General features: G+C 37.9%; 2 protein-coding genes and 1 long non-coding RNA gene across 3 annotated transcripts; all 3 read right to left on the bottom strand.

Annotated features, from left to right (window-relative positions):
- Positions 1-45: 45 nt before the first annotated feature.
- LOC139192655 (uncharacterized) lies at positions 46-2,913 on the bottom strand. Its single transcript, XR_011576889.1, has 3 exons — positions 2,462-2,913; positions 1,813-1,871; positions 46-204 (listed from the first exon to the last, which is right to left on the bottom strand). It is a non-coding gene; the product is annotated as an uncharacterized lncRNA (long non-coding RNA).
- Positions 2,914-6,881: 3,968 nt separating this feature from the next.
- On the bottom strand, positions 6,882-13,549 carry LOC103445186 (PH, RCC1 and FYVE domains-containing protein 1-like). Its single transcript, XM_029095783.2, has 9 exons — positions 13,100-13,549; positions 12,329-12,415; positions 12,096-12,185; positions 11,876-11,962; positions 11,686-11,790; positions 8,790-10,841; positions 8,522-8,668; positions 7,889-8,346; positions 6,882-7,288 (listed from the first exon to the last, which is right to left on the bottom strand). Exons 1-9 carry the CDS (start codon positions 13,145-13,147, stop codon positions 7,117-7,119), a joined length of 3,246 nt encoding a protein of 1,081 aa, XP_028951616.2. The 5' UTR covers positions 13,148-13,549; the 3' UTR covers positions 6,882-7,116.
- Positions 13,550-14,061: 512 nt separating this feature from the next.
- Positions 14,062-18,462, bottom strand: LOC103445185 (uncharacterized). The gene is made up of 7 exons (XM_008384176.4): positions 18,032-18,462; positions 17,843-17,926; positions 17,536-17,696; positions 16,961-17,078; positions 15,916-16,051; positions 15,193-15,371; positions 14,062-14,609 (listed from the first exon to the last, which is right to left on the bottom strand). Exons 1-7 carry the CDS (start codon positions 18,347-18,349, stop codon positions 14,373-14,375), a joined length of 1,233 nt encoding a protein of 410 aa, XP_008382398.3. The 5' UTR covers positions 18,350-18,462; the 3' UTR covers positions 14,062-14,372.
- Positions 18,463-19,368: the final 906 nt, after the last annotated feature.

Genomic DNA, 19,368 nt, shown 5'->3' with positions numbered 1-19,368 from the left:
ATAATGTGTAAAATGTGAATAAATTTAAACCTAAAAATGCCTACATACACAAGTGCACGGTGAGCGGGTATGGACCCATTTCACACGTGATACAGAGCATAAGAAAAGTACAGTGAGCTAGGATAATAATTATACCATCATAAGGAGCCACCTGAACTGGGAGTGCCACAAGTCCTTGTCGATACGGAACTTTGCTACTAGAACCTGGAGGGGTGCAAAAATAGAAAGTGTGAGTGAGCAACACAAATATTTTCAAGATCGTTTCAATTATCAAAGGTAGTAACCTCTCGCCGTAAAACATGTATAATTTCTCGAAAATCATACTACGTATAAGTATGAAATCAAAAGTATACTAACAGTAAATCCAGAAGTATACCACTACCCAACATCTCATTAGCAATATAAATAGTCATGTGCTTAATAACCCATACTAGCATGCAAGTCGGAATCACCTATGGTGACTAGTACGACTGTACCCATATCTCATCAACCAATGCTAGCACATAAGTCGGAGTCACCTATAGTGACTTATATGACTTATCCATTTCTCAGCAATCAATGCTAGCACATAAGTCGGAGTCACCCATAGTGACCTGTACGACTTATCCATATCTCATCACATATCCAAGTAATATGTCAACCAAATCCACCTCTTGTGGCCTGTACAGCTGAACCCATAGCTCATCACATATCCAAGTAATATGTCAACCAGATCCACCCCTTGTGGCATGTACGGCTGAACCCATAGCTCATCACATATCCCTACACACTAGTCGGGACCACCTATAGTGGTCTGTACGACATGACTGGGTGTAAATAAGTACGCTCAAGTGCTACGATCACGTGAAGACTGTGCGAATAATTGCGGGTTACCTACGAGTCGGAACAACCTATAGTGGTCTGTATGATAGGACTGTGCACCTACCTTGGATCCAAGGTGAGCGTAAGGTGTGGGAGGTGAACATCACGTGAAGGAATGTGCCCTGGCCACGGGCGGGAGCACTAACACCGGGGTGCAAGTTTATGAGCTCTAACTGCATCTAATGTAACCTATACGACTCATGGGCAACCTGTATGACAGTGTCGGAGTTGCCTATCATTGCAACTTGTATGACAAAGTCGGAGTTGCCTAAAACATACATGTAGTCATGCCATAACTCCATCGTTTCAACTAATACCATAAACCCACCTGAACTTACCTGGTTGTCCTGCGTTCCTCTTTGCACTTCAAAGCGTTCACAATAATTATGTGCAGGTAATATACATATAGATAAACCATGATGCAATCTAATACTCAACTAGGTTATAGCATTTTCAATCATATACATATATATATGGCATAAAAATGCATAGGTTGTAACGCCCTACTCCCAAACTATTTATTTTCGGGAATAATTATCGGTGATAAGCCCAACTAGACACTAATTTAATTAACTATCATTACTTACGTTTCCTTACTTCAAATTCTTGATTCTTCACACATTGATTTATGACCAACATTAACCACCAAATCATAAGGTTAAATCTCACATTTTCCACCAATGTCCCTCACATTACTCAATTCCCTAAACAAGGTTATTGTCTCAATTATTTAATCTCACTTCTTGTATGGCTGCATCTAACGTCTCGTTAGACTGCCTATGTACCCTAAACAGGGATCAAGTCATTCGTAGTTCACATTAGTATTTTAAAGCATTCACAGTAATTATATGCAATAATCAATTTATAAACGTTTGTGGAATTGTCAATCATATATATATATATATATATATATATTTGTATTATAGGATAGAAAGGAAAAGACCCACTCACCTTAGGTCCGCGCTACGACTCCCTAGCACGAATATCGAGACATCACGAACCATCGTCGCCTAGAACAATTATCAAATCACATCTCAGAGTTCTTACCGATAGAATACATAATTTACATAAAACACATCCCTACATAATTCAATTCGGAAGATCTGCATCACGAATTTCCGATCCGTTACTTCCAAGGATCCACATTATGTTTCTAGAACAACGTCCTAAGGTTTTATTACGATCCAACGGTCGGATCTCCGCCAATTGCCAAAACCAAGTGGCGGTCAACATTTTATTTTATGAACTTACAAATCCAATTCGAGAAGATCCATACGTTGGATTTCCGATCCGTAAGTTTCTATGGTCCTCAATTATTACATACTATAATGTATTAAAATTTGGTGACGATCCAACGGTCAGATCGTCAATTCACATAATGCTCAAGTAGCGGTCTTTATCAAAATTATGTTCAAACGATGAGATTTCATCAATCTAGCTTTACCAATGGAATTGGGGTGTCAAACTTAACTTAGAAAGGTCAGAAGTGACTCGGCACACGGCGGTCAGCTGTCCCGATTCGCCGGAAAATTTAATTATCTCCAAAAATTCTCAAATTTCACAGAAATGAAGATCTCAATGAGAGGAACAACTTTCGTACCTTCTACGAAGTCCAAAAGTGGACGAAAGATGGTCAATTTTGCCCACGAAGCTGGCGGGTGCCTAAAGCTTCCCGGTGTCGATTCGTCGTCTACGGTGGTCCAACGGGGTCAAGGTTGGTTGGGTTTTGCTCCTGGGATGATGGGCTACAAAGCCCAAGTGGTGGCATCGGCCATGGCTTTGCCGATTTGCCGGAAAAATATAAAAGGGTGGCCAGAGCACCCTGAGAACCGTCAACTTTCGTGGCCTCAAAACGCCACATACAAAGGTTAATCAAGGTGGTTATTGGGTGGATTTTGTAGAGGGGAATGAGAGCTTTAAGATGGCGGTGGTGGCGTTGAAAAATTCCACTATAGTTGGTTGGAATCGGCCTTGGAAGTTGGGTGGTCGCAGTGGTGGTGAGCACGGGAAAGCTGGGAGCATTCTCCCTTTTTTTATTTTTTTTATTTTTTTATTTTTATCTTTTCTGATTTCTGATTGGGCTGCTGTCCTTTTTCTACCTTTTTATCTAATTGGTCCTCTTTAACCAATTAATTAACTTTAAATAACCAACTTCAAATTGTAACTATACCGTTATAATCCGAACTCACAAACGGCTTTCGTCTATGTGTTCGTACCAACGAGTACTACTTAAATACGCCAAAAGAATAAGTCATACATTCCTCTAGACGATGGTCAACAGAAATCAAAATTCTTGCCTCTAGGCATTTTTCGTCAATTCCCTCGATTAAAATAAATAAATAAAACGAAATTTTAGGGACGGGTTGTCACAATTTTTATTGCAATATATATAGCTAATGAACCAGGTAAAAAATAATAGGGGAATTGGCACAAATACTGCTTGGACTTTTGTTGGTGTGCATATCTATCACCTGAACTTTTAATTTTTATTATTTACCACTTGAACTTTGTAGTATGTTGCAATGTACCACCTACCTTTTTGAAAATTTTAATTAACATGTATAACATAGGGCTCAAATTTTTTGCTAACGTGAATGTTATGTGATAAATAAATATGTATTAGTTAAAAGTATTATAAATTAATATAAAAATAAATAAATAACTCATGATACCTTTCTATCATCAACCAGCCCACCTCCCCCATTAGAGTGTTGCAACTATCGTCCTGTGGTGCCGGGGGGAGGGGGGGAGCTGGTGGGAGAGATGGGAGGGGGCAAGCGCAGGAGCTACTGCCATTATTGTACACCTGGGGTCCACGTCAACCAAAATGTAGGGTTTATGTGTCCACATCATCAGGTAATAAAAATTTAAACAGTAAGTGATACATTGCAACTTAATGCAAAATCTAGGTGGTAAATAAAAAATAAAATAAAAGTTCAGGGGTAAGTACGCACACCAACAAAAGTCTAGGTGGTATTTGTGCAAATTCCTCAAAAAATAAAATAAAATTTTCTTTATGTATATAGCTATAATGAGGCAGGTAAAATTATTTTTACAATATACTTATTCTAAATAGATACACTAACATATAGATAGGTACATTAAGAGCTACTTTGGTGTTTGGTGTTGCTGTGATTTAAAAAAAAAATTGATTCTGCTGTGCTGTGAGAATAAACAGTTGTAAAATAAAGTTATTAAGTGTTTGGTAGAATTTTTTTTTTAAAAAGTGCTTTTAATAAAAAAAAAATTAGTGTCTTAGTGTTTGGTAAACTTTTTATATAAATTGCTTTGAATATGTTAAATAACTAAAAAGAATATAGTGTTTAATGTGATATAATAAGGGAAATGTTATTGACACTCCAAAAATCTCATTCTACACTCCTCATAAGTGTATTTTTCCTTCCTAATATAGAAAGTTTGGAGTGCAGAATGAGATTTTTGGAGTGTTAATAACAATTTCCTATAGTAATTGTCAAAGACAATAATGTAGGGAAAGATTGTAATTTTGTGAAACATGTGAGGTATACTTGCCATTTGAAAAGTTCATTAAATGAGCATTGATTATAATTCTTTGAAAAAAAAACATTTTTTTTAGAAGCATGGTAGACATGCTTCTGCTTTTCTATACTTTTCTACTTTCATTTATAACAGTTTTATAAAAAAAATATTCTTTTTTGTTTTACCAAACACATTTAATACTTCAGATTTTTTAATAAACTGTTTTTTTTTTAAAGCACCACAATCCCAAACTAACTCTAATTACTTTTACAATCCATTTTGAACCCTAAAACAAAGTTGTGGTGGTCATTGATAAAAAGAAAAACATATTTGAGAAAAAAAAAACTAATCAAATAATAAATTATAGGGTAAATTACACTTTACCACCTCAAGTTTGAGGTCTATTGCAACCTCATACAACATCTTCAAAACATTTCATTTTCATACCTCAAGTACTATTTTATTTCAATATAATACATCTGTTACATTTTCCATCCATTGATCCATTAAAAGCTAACGCAGCTGCCAAATTTGTGCCACGTGGCAACTTTTTTTATTTTTTTATTTTTATACATTAAAATATTATAATAATTTACCCTATTAAAAAAAAAACACTGAAAACCCAGAATCCCATTCCCCCGACCACCTCCCTCTCCTCCACTCTCTTCACCTCCCCCGCAACCCCCCACCCCACCCCCACTCTCTTCACCTCCCTCTCCTCCACTCTCTTTACCGGCTTTAAGCAAGTTCGTACCGAGATTCCAGCGATTACCCACTTCTTGCATTCGGATTCCATGCCTCCATCCACCACTTGGGACTTCTTCGAAAAACCCATGTCTCAATTTCTGAAGAAATCGCTGTTTTCTTCGTCGAAATCCTACCAAAACAGAGCAAAAAAAAAAGGTAGGATTTTGATGCAAGAATCAGAATAAATCGAGGAAAAAAAAGATGGGTTTTGATCTGGGAATCAAAACAAACCAAGAGAACAAGCTCAAAGAATCGGAGAGAGAAATGAATGAGCTAAGGGGTTTTGGGGAAATGGGTTTCTGGGGGTGGGGGGTTGCGGGGGAGGTAGGGCTTCTGGGTTATCAGTTTTTATTTTTTTATTTTTATTTTTAATAGGGTAAATTATTATAATATTTTAATGCATAAAAAAAATTGCCACGTGGCACAAAGTTGGCAGCCATGTCAGCTTTTAACGGATCAATGAATGAAAAATGTAACGGATGTATTATATTGAAATAAAATAGTACTTGAGGTATGAAAGTGAAATGTTTTGAAGATGTTGTATAAGATTGCAACAGACCTCAAACATAAGGTGGTAGAGTGTAATTTACCCTAAATTATAACATTAATGCCTTTCTTTTTCAATGCGCATATAATTAATTATATATGTCAAAAATGTAATTAAGGGTATTTTAGGTATCCAAAAATTGCAAAATGTGTGAAGTAAAACATAATTAATGATTTTGCTTATTCGAAGCCTAGTCAATGAGTTTTACTCATGTAAGAAAAAAAAAAAGGATTTTTATGTAAAGAATTTGAATTTCAGAGACTAAACACATATTTTTAGTAATATCAACTACTATCAGTGATGAATCTAGGATTCTAACATCGGTTGGTCCTGATCAAGAGACATTAGCCACTACTCCAACAACGAGTTGGGGCGCCTATGCGCCTAGATGGGTCTAAGCAAAGGCATAGGCGGACTAAGTAGATTTAAGTAAACTTATTATGTACCATACAAGTAAGTACCATATACTTACAGAAAAACTATACTTGTATTGAGAATTTGAAGTTTATTATTTTAATTAAATTTATTATTCAACTATAATATACGAAAAATATCATAATTTTTGCTTTACCATTTTAGTAAATTTGATGGTATGAGATGAAAATGCAAGTGACTACAAGTTCATAGTACTTTACAAAATACTTTAAGATGTCGTATGAATTTATAAGAATTTTATTTTTAAAAAAAATAACGATGTTAAACATATAGTATAAAAATATTAGTTGAGTAATACACCATTCCTTTGGTTATTAAATTGTTAGGGTAACAGAACCTGATTGGAAAACAATTAAAAGAAAAAAGAATAGGAAAATGGGAAATGGTCACGTGGGAAATGGAGAGAGAAGGTCTTTATTCTTCCTTGTAACCAAGGTTCAAGAACAGTAGAGCCATCTTCTCTGTGTTCCATTTTGTCTAAAATTAGATATTTCTTCTTGGTTCTTGGTTCAAAGCTTCTGTTGTAGAACACCTACACAACTATGGTGGTATTCTCTCTTCCACCATATGTCCAGACCGTTGGATGGTCCTCAAAAGTCCTCAAAGGTGCTTCTTCAAACGTCTGGGTGGTCTCGAAACCACCGGGTCCAAGAGTGGATCCTCCTGACTACTATACACATACGTGGGTCATACTATTTGATCAGGATTATGTGCATGTGCCCGCCCCCTCCCACTAAAGTTGGCATCCTCTTCCCCGAAAAGATTAGATAACCGTAAAATACAGAAAAACAAATTAAAATGGATGAAATAATTATATTGAAGCTCTTCTTTTCAAAGGAGGAGAAATTCTCTCAATATTTCCCCTAGAAAAAAAAAAAAGAAAAGAAGAAGATGTTGCTCTATTTTGTTCTGTTCTGAACAAAGATAAGTTTACACCTAACTGATTCATACACTGCCATTCTAAAGCAGATCCTTTGATCCTACTTACCAAATTTCTATACCATACTGTAAGAGACTAAGTTATGAAACTAAGTCGGGGAAGCTGCGGCTGCCTCGCTGTTTTCCTCCGGCGGTACAGGACTGCTGGGTGGTGGTACACTCGGAGCAGGACTTGCACTCGGCTGACTATATCTCCTAAGCAGCCTATCTTTGTTATTTTTCCACCATGCTTCTGCCTGTTCCGAACTAAACTTTCGTTTGCTGCAGAAAATATTTGAGACCGGTGTGAGAAAATTAGAAGAGAACTGCATTGAAATGATCCAAGACTTTGTTGTGTGTTACGCTTATCATAAACAAAGTTAGCATATGGAAAATAAACGAAACACAAAACAAAATGGCTTTCTGATAATAATTTATAACAAGTTTTGTTTCAATTAGTACGGGTACATGTGTAGATCGTAAGCTTGATATACATTGTTGATCAGTTTGCAAACAGCTTAAACTTTTGAGATCCATTAGTTGTAATATGGCATCGTAGACACTGAACCCCATAAGTTTAAGCTGTTAGATAACGAGTCAACATTATATATCTAGCTAACACGTTCACTCACGTGCAGCCACATTCTGCACGTGGAGAGGCAAAGAATGAAGACACAGAAACACATAGGTGCAATCCCAGTGTGCAGCTTGAAAATGAAGAAAGCAGTGGGGAATGAGGATCGGAAGTTTTGAACTCAGGACCTCGTGCAACAAGAGCTCTGATACAGTGTTAGACAACCACTGAACCCCAAAAGCTCGAGGGTCCAGTGGCCGTCTAACACAAACATATAATTACTGAATGTTATAAGATCAAATATTTACCTGAATTTAACACGCCTAAAAATCCTAGTACCATTTTGTTGTTGAAGGAGAGTTACATAAACGCCCGGTTCAAATTGTTCAATGACTTCCTTTTGTCCTCTATGCGACGTTGATGATTCAGGTGACCTCAAGCGGTTTTCTGAGCTGTTTTGAGGTTCAGCCTCCGCAAAGTCTTCTGCTCTGTTGTCTTCTGTCCTCAATGTTGATGATTCAGGTGACCTTGAGCGGTTTTCTGAGCTGTTTTGAGGTTCAGCCTCTGCAGAGTCGTCTGCTCTATTGTCTTCCATTCTAGAAGACTCAACAACCAAGGAAGTTCTATCGGCTTCATAGTGTTGGCCTAGCTCTGAGCTTGAGCTTCCAATACTCATGTTCATAAAATCTTTAGCTTGCGTACGCAATGCTTTGAAAGTATCACTGTCAAAAATCTCAGGAGGTATCTTGTCTTCCCACCCCCTAATCTGCAAGATAAAGAAAGGACAGAAAGCACACAGAACATCAGCATATTTCACCGATAACTGAATGGCAGGGCCATAAAAAGAGTAGATTTTCTTTTCCACGTCATTGTTATGCTGTCAACGGAACAAAGAACGGTTAGAAAGAGTGACATTGTAATATTGAGTAAGTTTTATAAACCTGTTCAGCGATGGACTTGACAAGTTCTTTGGCAGCTCTGCACTTAGAGTATTGTTCATTGGCTAATGAGCCAGCTTCTTTGGCATGCTTATTTAGTTTTTGTATCTCTACATCTTGAGCATCACACTTCTGCTTCAGACTTTTAACCTGAAGTAAAGAGAGGAAAGTTTACCTAAAGAAAGGCGTCTTGGTTTTGACATTTCTATACCACAAGCCAATATAATGACGCAACCAAAAATGTGAACTTTCGAAAGGTGTAAAATAGTACCTGGTTTTGCAACTTCAGTACTTCTTGAGTCAGAGTGTCATTTGTCCTCTTAAGACTGTCGATAACACTCCTAGAGAATATAGGAGTTGTAGACCGGGGAGGACTAGGTCTCCTCGAATATGGTGAAGTAGATCTTGAATTGGGCTGAGGCAGCATTGTCATGACAGGCTTCAAAGCGTTTTGAAGTGCACTCAATGAACTTGGAAACGCAATATCTTTTAGTGGTAAAAGGGATGGAACTTGGGAAGCCCTGACTATAGAAGGGGACTCAGATCTGACACCCCCAGGCTTCATGGACTTGATCTCAAGGTAGTTAACGGGTTCTGTAGTGGGAGAGAGAAGAATCCTTGAAGATTTCACCTCTCCCCTATTTAGAAAATCCCTGCTATCCATTGAGCGTGTGATCGTAGATCTCCTACTAACATTGGAAGCATTACCAGCCTCAGCAGCTTTAAGTTTTGCATAACAAGCATCACATACACGGTGTGGTTTTCCAGGAGTCGGGGCCAATGCTGCCCTCAGTGCTTTTTTGGAACTACAAGCATGGCAATGGACTAGTCCACAGTTATAACAGTTATGCCTCTTTCTCGTAAAACCAAATGTCTGTCGACAACCTGAACAAATTGATTGATCAGCTCCAGAGACCCACTTATGGATGCATATACTAGATGTGAAGTTTGAGCCACACGATATGCTTTTCACATGCCTATCTTTCAGGGCTTCAACCAAAGTTGGAGTTTTCCGGTCTTCTGTGTCCCCGTGTCCCAGTCTTCCATTAGCCCCTCTTCCCCAAGTGAACACTTCACTTCTTGATGTCAGGACGGCAACATGATATGACCCACAAGATATTTCTTCGACAAACTCACCAATCAATCGATCCTGTACTAAGCAAGGTACTTTCCCGTCACAAGTTGGATTGCCTAGCTGACCATAAGCAGTTCCGCCCATGGTAAACACATGACCTGATGTGGTGAGGGCAATAGTCATAGTGTGTCCACATGCTAGCTGGTGGAAATTATAGTCAATAAGTGAAGAGACACAGGTGGGAAGCAGATAAGTTTCCTTGCTTCTGTGACCCAAACGATGTTTGTCACCATCACCCCAGGTGAACAACTTACGAGATGAAGCATTTGCACTAGACTGGCCCATAACCTCTACAATTGCTGCAGTATGCCAAACTCCGCATGCTACTTTTATCGTCTTTAGTCCATTCAACAACTGTACATCCCTTGGATACAGAACACTCTCTCGATCTCCATGGCCCAAAACACCAAACGCTCCATCTCCAAACGTGAACAGCTTTCCATTTGAAGTTGCCAAAGCTGAATGCCACGTGCCACACGCAACAGATAAAACCTGAAGTCCTTCTAAAGGACCGGTAACCCTTTTAGGTATCCAGTGGCTAACATCTGTTCCAAGACCAAGAAGTCCAGCATTATGTGTACCATCACCCCACGTAAACAAATCACCTGACGTAGATACAGCACATGTGTGGTACTCACCACATGCAACAAATTCAATGTTATTAATTGCGAGGAACTCAACAAGGCGAGGACAACTAAAGTCTCTATCAATCCCATGACCAAGTCTTCCCCCAGATTCCTCTCCCCAGGTAAAAACCTCCCCTTGCCTTGTTACAAGAGCAACATGTCGCACACCACAAGCTATCTGCTGAACATCAAGAACAACATTCGACTCCAAGGGCTTTGGAATCAGCACATCGGTTTTTGTAGGGATTGAATTCGTGGACCCATCAGGTCCATTTCCATCAGACCAGATCTCTCCCCAAACATAAACATCTCCTAGTGATTCAATGTCATCAGGTCCAGACCCTCCACTTGAACAGCTAGGAGTGCTTGAAACACTAATTCGAAAACCATCTCCTGCACTTGTTCTTAGTTGCATATTTGCAGGTTCTGAACCCACATCTGAGCCTGAAAAATTCACTGATTCACGAGAATCAACAGATCCCCTACCACGGGCAATGCTTGAAGTGAACTCTAAGGCCGCACCAAAAGGACGACCATTAACAGATTCAGCACAGTCTTGCAACTGAAAGTAAAGCAAGCAACTACATTGAATCTTCTGAAAACATATTAACGCAGAACAATTCTGAGTGGATCAAGACATACATTTACTTTGTCAATATAAGTGCTGGCAGTTTCTCATAATCCATGAATCATATGAAGGAAACTACCAAATATGTTAATGCACTAATAATTTTCTAAATTGTATATAATTGTATGTTTACAGAATCTCCAGTTCATAGTTCCAGTTCATAGTTATCGATTTCATGGAATTTTAACTATTCTTTTATTTACATAACTTAAATTCCAGCGGCTCCATATGTCAAATCTTATCTCCAAGAAAAATTAATGTTCCTGAATATGGTGAGGGCTAAGTTTCATCTGCAATTGCTAGACATCCCATACCACTCTACTTCCTGGATAGTTTTCCGTATGTTTTTTTAAAGGCTTGAGAGGCAAAAACCTGTATCTGTCATCTCAGGGTTGTAATAATTTGCCACAATTTATTGTATCAGTAAATGGTACATATATTTTTTACTAGAATACGTAACTCTAATACATATTGCGTAAAAGTTTCCTTTTTTATTTCATGCCGATGAATGTTCATAATTTAGTAAACAGCAGACTAAATGACAAACAAATAAATATATAATGATTGTCATGCAATTGTGTGGCAGATATTTTCTCACCATCTGCAGGTAATTTCACAAGAAATATTCAGCCCTTTTTGAGGGCAAAAACTCGTATCAACTAATTTATTATAGTCATTACAAAATTAACCATTCGAACGATAAGAAAGAACTAGGAACCATAAAAACAAGTACAAATATAAGCAGTTATAAATGCGTTTTGTTAAAATAGAAACTTACATCATAAATATCACTCTTAGTACGTCTACTACGTTGTTGTCCTGAAGTAATTAGTGCCTTGAGGCCAGCAAACCATACCTCTGCCTCAGCTTTGTCCTTGCAGATCTATAAAGATGATTGCTGAGTTTATACTTTTCGTCTAAACTCACCGTAGCAGAAAAATTTGAAACTAATACTTGATTTTACTTACCAGATCAAGTGTTCGTTCACCGTTGTTATATAGAAGAGAAAATGACAAGTAATCCTTTTCTGGGCGCAAATACCTTCTAAATACAGCCTATAAAGAAGCAGTAAAAGTATTTATTCTGTCAACTAGGACACAACAGCATTTCAAAATTATATAGATGCACAATCAAAAAATTTGAAACACCACAATATCAATTATTTCTTGGGAGTTTTGTTTAACTCACCGTTCTCTGCCCAGGGATAATTCGAGAGACAGAAGCTAATTTCACAGTTCGTTCTTCTCCATGTGAATACCAGATTAGTGTAGTTTCATCCTGTTAATAATATGAAAATTGAAGCCATTCAAGCGGTTAAGATATGTAGTAATGATTGTGGAGATGCGCAGCAGGAAGAAGGTGTAACATAAAAAACGCATTCAAGTGGTTAAGAATTAAGATAAGTAAGGGAAATTACTCACAGTAGAAATTCTGAATGAACAAAGTTTTGGCTTCCCTTTCCGGCTATACTTGATTAACTGGGAACCTTTTTTTAATGCAGTGAGTGCCTTCATGAGAAACAGAGAGGAATATTAGGCGAAAAGTACTGCCAAAGAACACACAGATCAAAATGATAGTGTGAAAGGGTGTAGTCTGAAGAAAAGGCAACATTTTCACTGCTAGAAATTAAATTTTGTACAAAGATATTGTGTTTTCATCAATTCCCTTCTTGAATTGAAAAGCAAATTGTTCGAGTGATGCAGGTAGCTTCAAAGGAGAAAGATGCTCAGTGTACGAGAAAAAGGGCTTTTTAATCGAAATATTTATACATATAGATGCTAGTTTCATCCTCCTCCTCTCCTTTTTGAGTGTGTAGTCCATTAAATTCTTAGTTCGACGACACAATTCGAGTCTCTTTTTCCTCTATGTCATCCTTCATTAGTTGAAAACTTAGCAAAATACTAGCATTTACATTTTTCTTTGTCTCATTAGAATTGGTTTTGTAGCAATTTCAATATACATACGCATTAATCTACCTATTACAGTTATAACCGTATCGTCAAAAAATAAGAGTCTGACCAAGATTTCATTCAATTACCGTGTTTTCGGAAAGAAAACGTAAGAGGGTGAGTAAAACACAAAAATGTATGCAAACCCGAAAATGTACGAGGTCTCTTTGTTTTCTAGGCAAACAAAACCAAACACCAAATAATCTAAAGGAAAAGAAAAGAGGGCAGTGATAGGAAACTGACTTGTTCAATATCACGCTCATGATTCCCATAGCTAGCAGGATCTGCCATTCCATCTGAAATTTTCGTAAGGAATTAAACGCCGAAGAAGAAGCAAGCTCAACCGACAACTGCATCGGCGACTTCCCTTCACCAGTCTTCATAGATGCCTATGCTTTCTCCCAGTTTGGCCTCTCATCAAAATTCCTAGTATCCTTCTAAACAAGAACCATATACACTCCCAAAACAAAAAACTTGGGAACCTCAATCGGCCACCAACTTGTCGGAAAATTCACCGGAAAATTCTGCAAAGATGTGAATATCGAGTTTCTGAGCGCTTTGGCGAATTGGGTCTTGCAGAGTGACCCTGAAGACAATGCAGATCAATCAGAGAGAGAGAGAGAGGGGGGGGGGGGTAAGAGAGAGAGAGAGAGAGAGAGAGGAGTGGGAAATGAGAGGGCAGTAAGCGATCTCACATGTTTAGGATAGTTTGCAGGTCAAAAGAAAAGAAGGCGAGATATTGGCGCGCCTCTTTCTCTTCCTCCACGTCCCACCAACGAGTTAAACTACTTTTCAAAAATATATTAGTAAAAAAATACTACACTCAACCTGAGTCTGCCACGTGGCTTGATACGGAAAGTATAAACAGGGGCAGATGGAGGAAGGCATAATTCACTGCAACATGGATTTGGCGATGATGCTTTGGAAGAATAATGTGAAGAGACTCTTGAAGGTGCACGACTATCATCGGTCGGAATCCTTTGCCAACAACTCGAAGGACACTCCTCTTCGACGGATTAGAACTCAAGGACTCTTCTTCCAGAAATCACGAACTTCATGCAAGAACCTTGCAACTAGAGAGATAAATGCGGTCGATTCTCCTTTAAAACAGAAAACAGGGAGCAAAACATGCGGTCGATTCTCCGTTAAGGGTATCAATTTTAAACATGATGCAACTACACGAATCTGAAATTCGCAGATCAAAGTTGACAATCTCCTAACTTTCTATCCATAACTCAGATATATGCGATCCAGGCTCTCATTTGGAGGAAAATATACAAGGTTCAATCAAAGCACAGAAACAAGACTCTCTGCACATTGAAGGAAAATACAGAAGAAAAACTACAAGGATGCATAATGACCCCAAAAGGGAAGTTGAGGCTTCCTTCTCTCATGTTTTTTGGTCACCGCAAAATCGGAATTGCCCACGCCAACAAGGGATACCATCGACGTTCGATCATTATCTTAAGCTGATGTTTCAAGAAAAGTAATAATTACACTTCCTAAGGCCACTTTTTCAAATGGTAGGGTCTTTGTATCTCTTGAAAATCTCTTCAATATCAGCCATCACTTCTTGTGGTAAAGGCCTCTCAGTCAACACAAAAGCATCAACATCTTCCTTCAGTTGGGTGACAGAAGTTGCACCAACGATTGAACTTGTCACAAATGGACGGTCCCGTACAAATCCAAGTGCAAGCTGAACTGGAGTTAGCCCGTACTTCTTGCCTAGCTCGATGTACTTTATTGTTGCTTCCTAAAAACAGAAACAAGTAATAATTAGGCAGACAACCAATCAGCAGTAATGAAATTATCCTCAGCAATTCATATTCAAAACATAAAGTAACTCATCAAGAACGGAAAACAGCCTACGTCCAAAAGACCCCGGTGTCCAAAGTTAATTTCATACTCGGAAGATCAGCCAAGGTTTTTAATCACGTGCGAAACAATCTGCGTGTTGTGGGTGGTAACCAAACACTTTTCAACCTTGCTTTAAAACTTGGTTAAATATGGTGCTAAGCCTAGCACTCCTAAGTCCTAACTTCCAGGCCTTTAATTGCAGAAAATGCAAATTTTATCAATATTTGGCGAACATATAGCAGTTCGAAAATGTTTTACTCAAACAGTAAACAAGTTGCTTCCCAAGTGACGAAAAGTCCCTGTAAACAATCTGCTGTTCCCCAACAAAATTATAATGTGACACCGTGATGATAAATCCCCACATCAAAGGAGTTCATCTGTTTCTAAGATTATAAAATAACTCTATAATATGCATGTTATTTGGATTTAGCCACGTTTTACATGATCTACACTCTACGACATGCAAGATATTAACATACCCTAGCAGAAGATTTGTTATATCTTTCCATGTAGCCGGGGAAGAGGTTTAGCCTCCCTTTTTTTGAAGCTTCGGAAGAGCTATCTATGTACTTCCCACTCAGTGATCCACCAGCCAGTGGAGAATAAGCCAGCAAGCCAATGTTGCAATTTTGTGGGTGGCAGACTTCAACAAGGTCAACTGCAAAGAATCAACAAAAGAATTACAAACTCATTGGGCTAAGAGAATAACATGGGAAACTAGAAGGGAGAAGGTAAACACTAAAAACTCTCAACACACACTACAAAGGTGCCGACATTTAAGGAAACAGGTTGGAATCTGGATAGACAGCCCAACCAGGTCGACATCCATCAAATGAGCAGCTATCGGTCAAGCAAATATAATTAACACTCAAACAAGTCAAGTTGTGTAATGTCAACAAGTTATCAAAGATTAGTTAAAGAAATGAAAACAAACTGACAGCAGGCATTCATCTAACTTAATCATATTGCTCAAGTGTGGCTCATGGATCAGCTTGTAACAAGTAATCAATGAAAATGGAGGACATTTCCCCTACCACTTTAGATAAAACTTATCTCAGAACATAATCTGATATATCAACTAGCATATTCACATGATAGGTAACCTATCAAACAGTTGGTACAAGAATAACCATCTAAAGAGAAATATCAACAGAAACTTTTATTGTCAAGTAATATTTCACTCCTCACGGTATGTGACTTACTTTCAAAATGAGTTCTAACTAGAAGACTGTAATTGTTTTGGATACTGACTATCTTTGGTAGCCCTTCAACTTTAGCTGCATGTACAAATTCCATCACTCCATATGAAGTCTCATTAGAAACACCAATGTAGCGTACCTATAAAGTTCAAAAGGATTATATAACATGTAAGTTAAAAAGCTTAGAATTTCAAGCTATACAGAACTGGTGACACTCCATTTATTTAACAACACTCATTAATCATCTAAGAACTTGAATATTCAAGAATCAAAGATTCACTCTTCCTCCAGTTATAAGTATACCAATTCATAGGACAACAATATGTTTCATCTAAATCGATGCAGTTGCGGCTAGTGATTCACTTACAAACAAACTCACGAACACTATGATACTATTTTTCCAATCCACATTACAACAGGTCTTGAAAAATTTAATAATTTGTATCTAACTTCCACTTCTCATTCCAAGTGCTTTAATATTGAGCCTGAAAGTCAAAACTTTCATTGGTTTGAATCAGTGTATTAAAAGTGTCAGGCGTGGGCGAGGCGTCCAAGGGATAGCCCGGCCTAGGCGTCGCCTCACGGGACCTAAATTTTTTAATATATACACAAAGCGTACATATATATTATATTAAAAAAAAAGATTATTAACCAATAATCACCCTAAGCACATACATATATTATATATATATATGTATGTATAAAATAGAGGATGAAAAGCACAATGAGCAGACATATAACAATGCACACAGACAGCACACATATCCGTTATATTAAAAATAAAAATCGGAAAAAAAGGCAAAGAGACGATAGTGCAAGGAAGAGAAGCAGCTAAAACCCTACCCAAAATTTGGGTTTGGGAGTTTAAAAAAAAAAAAAAAAAAAAAAAAGCCCTGAGGCGCGCCTTCCGCTGCCTAGGCGGCTCTGGCGAAGCCTTACGCCCACTCCCTCAAAACAGAGGCGGCAACCCTCAAGCCCAGCCTCAGAGGGTGCCTAGGCGCACTCTGAGGCAAGCCTTTTAAAACATTGGTTTGAATTGTTATGTTACCTTTCCTTCGTCAATGAGTTCTTGAAAAGCCTTTAGTTGTTCCACGAATGGTACACTTGACCTCCATTTTGAAAAATCATATGAATACCCACCAAATAATGGCACATAGCGATCTGGCCTGCATAAAAGAAATTATTTTATTTTACGAGAACCACCACATTAAACAACTTAAGATCCAGATTCTCTTCTGAAAAGGGAAGGAAAACATGTTAATGTGGCATTCCAACACATTAAACATGTGTTCTTGGTTTAGCTTGATTCGTCTTTACCCTGTATTTAAGTGGTTCTAATTTCTACGAATAGTAATTATTTCAGCTAATATTTGATTTCTAAAATGTGAGTACTCTTGGATGGATTTCAGACAAAACGAACGGAGAAAATATATTTTTCATGTTATTCTCTTTTTATTATCATCACTTCTTGCGCTCCCAAACTGGGTTAATTAATGAGTTTCCAATGTAATCATTCAAGTTATTTATTTACTACAAGTTACTTGTGAATTTAACACACAAAATGGACAAGCATATCCAATGTTAAAGCTTGTATAACGTGTGGAATTTGGTCGATAAACTTACCAATGAATTTGTATTAAATCAATGTAATCTGTCCCAAGGCGCTTTAGGCTTTTCTCTACACTTTCTCTAATGTTTGCTGCATCCACCCGCAAAACCGTGGCATTGTCACGCAAATAACTTGACCTCTCTGAATAGCCAGCTACCTTTGTTGCCAAAACAACCTATTTGGAAAATATTATTGAGTTAGAAACACAACATCTATCTCTTGCAATATATTTAGCATGTTATGTTATTAGATTGCGATAATACTTGCACCTCGTCCACAACATTCTTACTGCAAATCTCGCAACATAACATGTCCGAATACCTTATCACGGGGTTGAGACTTGAGCCAACTGGCAATGTAGCGATCAGTGCTCCCCTGTGTCTCCTTCTTCATGGGAATTGGGTACTGCAACAGCAAAGATTTAAACTTTAATCAAAACCGAGATAAAGCGAAATGAAACTAAACAAAGCACAATTGAGGCCATTAATCAAGCAATTCACAATCACTCACAGCCTCGGCAGAGTCCAATGCGTTAATCCCATTTTCAAATGCGTAGCTGAGAATCTCATGAGCTTCTTTCTCTGTGTTTTGCTCGCCGAATGTCATGGTTCCGAGAGTGATTTCACTAATTACAAGGTCCGAGTCCCCGAGCTTCCTGTACTGCAATGGGGTCTTCAGGTTTTGCTTGGCACCGGTGGTGACGGTTGCTTTGATAATGGAGCTCCTCCGCCCCCGGAAGCTTCTGGGTCTAGTTCTGGGATGTGACCACGGTGCCGCTGCCGCTGCGTGGTTGCAGAGAAAGGTGGTGGAGCACGAGGCCAATGCCATGGCGACGAATAAGGCTTTCTTGCTCCGGTGCTGAGGCCTTATCGAAATCCAACCGTTAAAAGTGTGTGTGTGACTGGTGGTGATCTTAACTGAGAGGAGGTAGTTGGTTGGGTATGTGGGCCGGACCTCCGTAATTGGATTAGCTCGTCTTCAATGACAACCTCTAGGCCCAATAATTCGAATTGTAACCAAAAAAAAAAAAAAAAAGTAAATTACAATTTACCCCTTCAAATTTGGCTTCACTTGTAAGTTGTAACTTCATACAACATCTTTAAAACATGATACATTTACTTTTATTTCAGTTCAATTTCATACATCCGTTAAAAAATCTGTTAAATTAGCTGTTAAGTGATGATGTGGTAATCGTAAAATATGAGTAGTAAAAACTAAATAAATTTGATACATTAAACTTGAGAGGAGATGGAAAGAAGTGGACGAGGGCGGTGACAATATGCAGGGACGGGGAAGAGGCGGAAGTTAAGCAATGGTGTGATGAACTAAGGAGATGATTAAAATAAAATAGGGTTTAGACAAGGTGGGTGGGGCCCACTTGGTTTTAATTCAATTTTTTTCTTGAACTGTATTTTTTTAATATTTAGTTATTTTTATTTGTCACATCATCGAAATAAATAGGTTTGATATTGTCATCACTTAACGGTTAAATGGATAATTTGACTAACGGATGTATGAAATTACATTGAAATGATAATAAATGTATGAAATTGAAATGCTTTAAAAATGTAGTATGAGGTTGTAATTACGCCCAAATATGAGGATGTAATTTACTCAAAAGAAAAAGCACAGTTGTATTGCCCACCCACAATAATTTTTAATTTAATGAAGCCTTGTGATTGCAAAGCGGGGATCTTACTTTATTATGGTAGAGATATATAAAACAAATTTAATTTAACTCGCATCAAGGTGCATAGACACAATTGGTTTTCGTCACTACGGTAAACTGTTATTTGTGTACATAATTTGTACTTACAAAAGAGAGAGAGGGTAAAAGTTACCGCGCC

This window comes from Malus domestica, chromosome 16 (genome assembly GCF_042453785.1).
Source record: "Malus domestica chromosome 16, GDT2T_hap1".
NCBI lineage: Eukaryota > Viridiplantae > Streptophyta > Magnoliopsida > Rosales > Rosaceae > Malus > Malus domestica.
The sequence above is the reverse complement of the archived record's forward strand: the minus strand, read 5'-3'. Positions and strand labels throughout refer to the sequence as shown.

Bases quoted from the DNA above. Each gene is read 5' to 3' on its own strand.
- LOC103445186 (XM_029095783.2), bottom strand. From the start codon at position 13,147: ATGGCAGATCCTGCTAGCTATGGGAATCATGAGCGTGATATTGAACAA. The intron at 12,186-12,328 runs GTGAGTAATTTC...TATTATTAACAG, and splicing joins GTTCATTCAGAATTTCTACT to GATGAAACTACACTAATCTG. The intron at 8,669-8,789 runs GTACTATTTTAC...TCTTTACTTCAG, and splicing joins TACTGAAGTTGCAAAACCAG to GTTAAAAGTCTGAAGCAGAA.
- LOC103445185 (XM_008384176.4), bottom strand. From the start codon at position 18,349: ATGGCATTGGCCTCGTGCTCCACCACCTTTCTCTGCAACCACGCAGCG. The intron at 17,927-18,031 runs GTGAGTGATTGT...TTGCTGTTGCAG, and splicing joins CATTGGACTCTGCCGAGGCT to TACCCAATTCCCATGAAGAA. The intron at 16,052-16,960 runs GTAACATAACAA...TGAACTTTATAG, and splicing joins AACTCATTGACGAAGGAAAG to GTACGCTACATTGGTGTTTC.